Genomic DNA, 929 nt, shown 5'->3' with positions numbered 1-929 from the left:
CTAAGGATTTCTCTTTAACATTTTTCTCAGTGAATCTATGACTTTCTTATTTCTCAGGCTATAGATCATTGGGTTTAACACGGGAATTATAATAGTGTAAAATAGAGAGTCCATCATATCTTGATCATCTACCTGTGCAGATCTAGGGTGCACATACATGTAGAGAAGGGGACCATAGTATAAGGAGACAGATAAGAGATGGGCTCCACAGGTAGAGAAGGTTTTCCTTATGCCTTGTAGAGACTTCTTTTTTAAGACTGTAAAGAGAACTAATGTGTAAGAGACAAGAACAGTCAAAATGGTAAAGACTTGTATTGACCCAGAGAAAATAAATACTATCAGATAATTAATAGAAGGGTCAGTACAAGAAATCTTAAATAATGGTATAATATCACAGTAAAAGTGATGTACTATGATGGAATTGCAGAAGGTTAATCTGAGTAAAAAAGAACTATGAATTATGGCATGAAGAAGGTCACCTAAAAATGACAAAAGCATCAGCTGGATGCATAGTGCATTGGACATAATCACTGGATAAAGTAATGGTTTGCATATGGTCACATAGCAATCATATGCCATTGTTGCCAACAGAAAACATTCTGTGGTTACACTGCAAAGGAAAAAAACTGTATCATGCATTCAGAGAGAGGGATCATCTTGCTCTTGGCAAAGAACTTGACCAGCATCTTGGGGGATACTGTGGATGATAACCAAGCATCCACAAATGCCAAATTCCCAAGGAATAAGTACATGGGGATGTGAAGCTGACAGTCATTCCATATGAGAGCAATCAAACCAAGATTCCCCACAATAGTGAGAAGATAGATAACCAAGAACACCAGGAACAGGGGGATTTGCCACTGCGGTTCATATGTGAGTCCTGTGAGAATCAATTCTGTCAGCAATGTAGCATTTTCTTTTTCCATGTC

At 37.8% G+C, this 929-nt stretch overlaps 1 protein-coding gene across 1 annotated transcript; it reads right to left on the bottom strand.

Moving 5' to 3' along the window:
- LOC123834738 (olfactory receptor 5H2-like) lies at positions 1-929 on the bottom strand. The gene is given in 2 exon segments (XM_045863781.1): positions 1-614; positions 617-929. Coding segments are annotated over 2 exon segments (924 nt in total). The 5' UTR covers positions 927-929.

This window comes from Mirounga angustirostris, unplaced genomic scaffold, assembly GCF_029215605.1.
Source record: "Mirounga angustirostris isolate CCGP_5_RB_7025 unplaced genomic scaffold, mMirAng1.0.hap1 SCAF_1, whole genome shotgun sequence".
In the NCBI taxonomy this organism is placed as follows: Eukaryota; Metazoa; Chordata; class Mammalia; order Carnivora; family Phocidae; genus Mirounga; species Mirounga angustirostris.
Note: the sequence above shows the minus strand (reverse complement) of the source record. Positions and strands in the feature narration are given on the sequence as shown.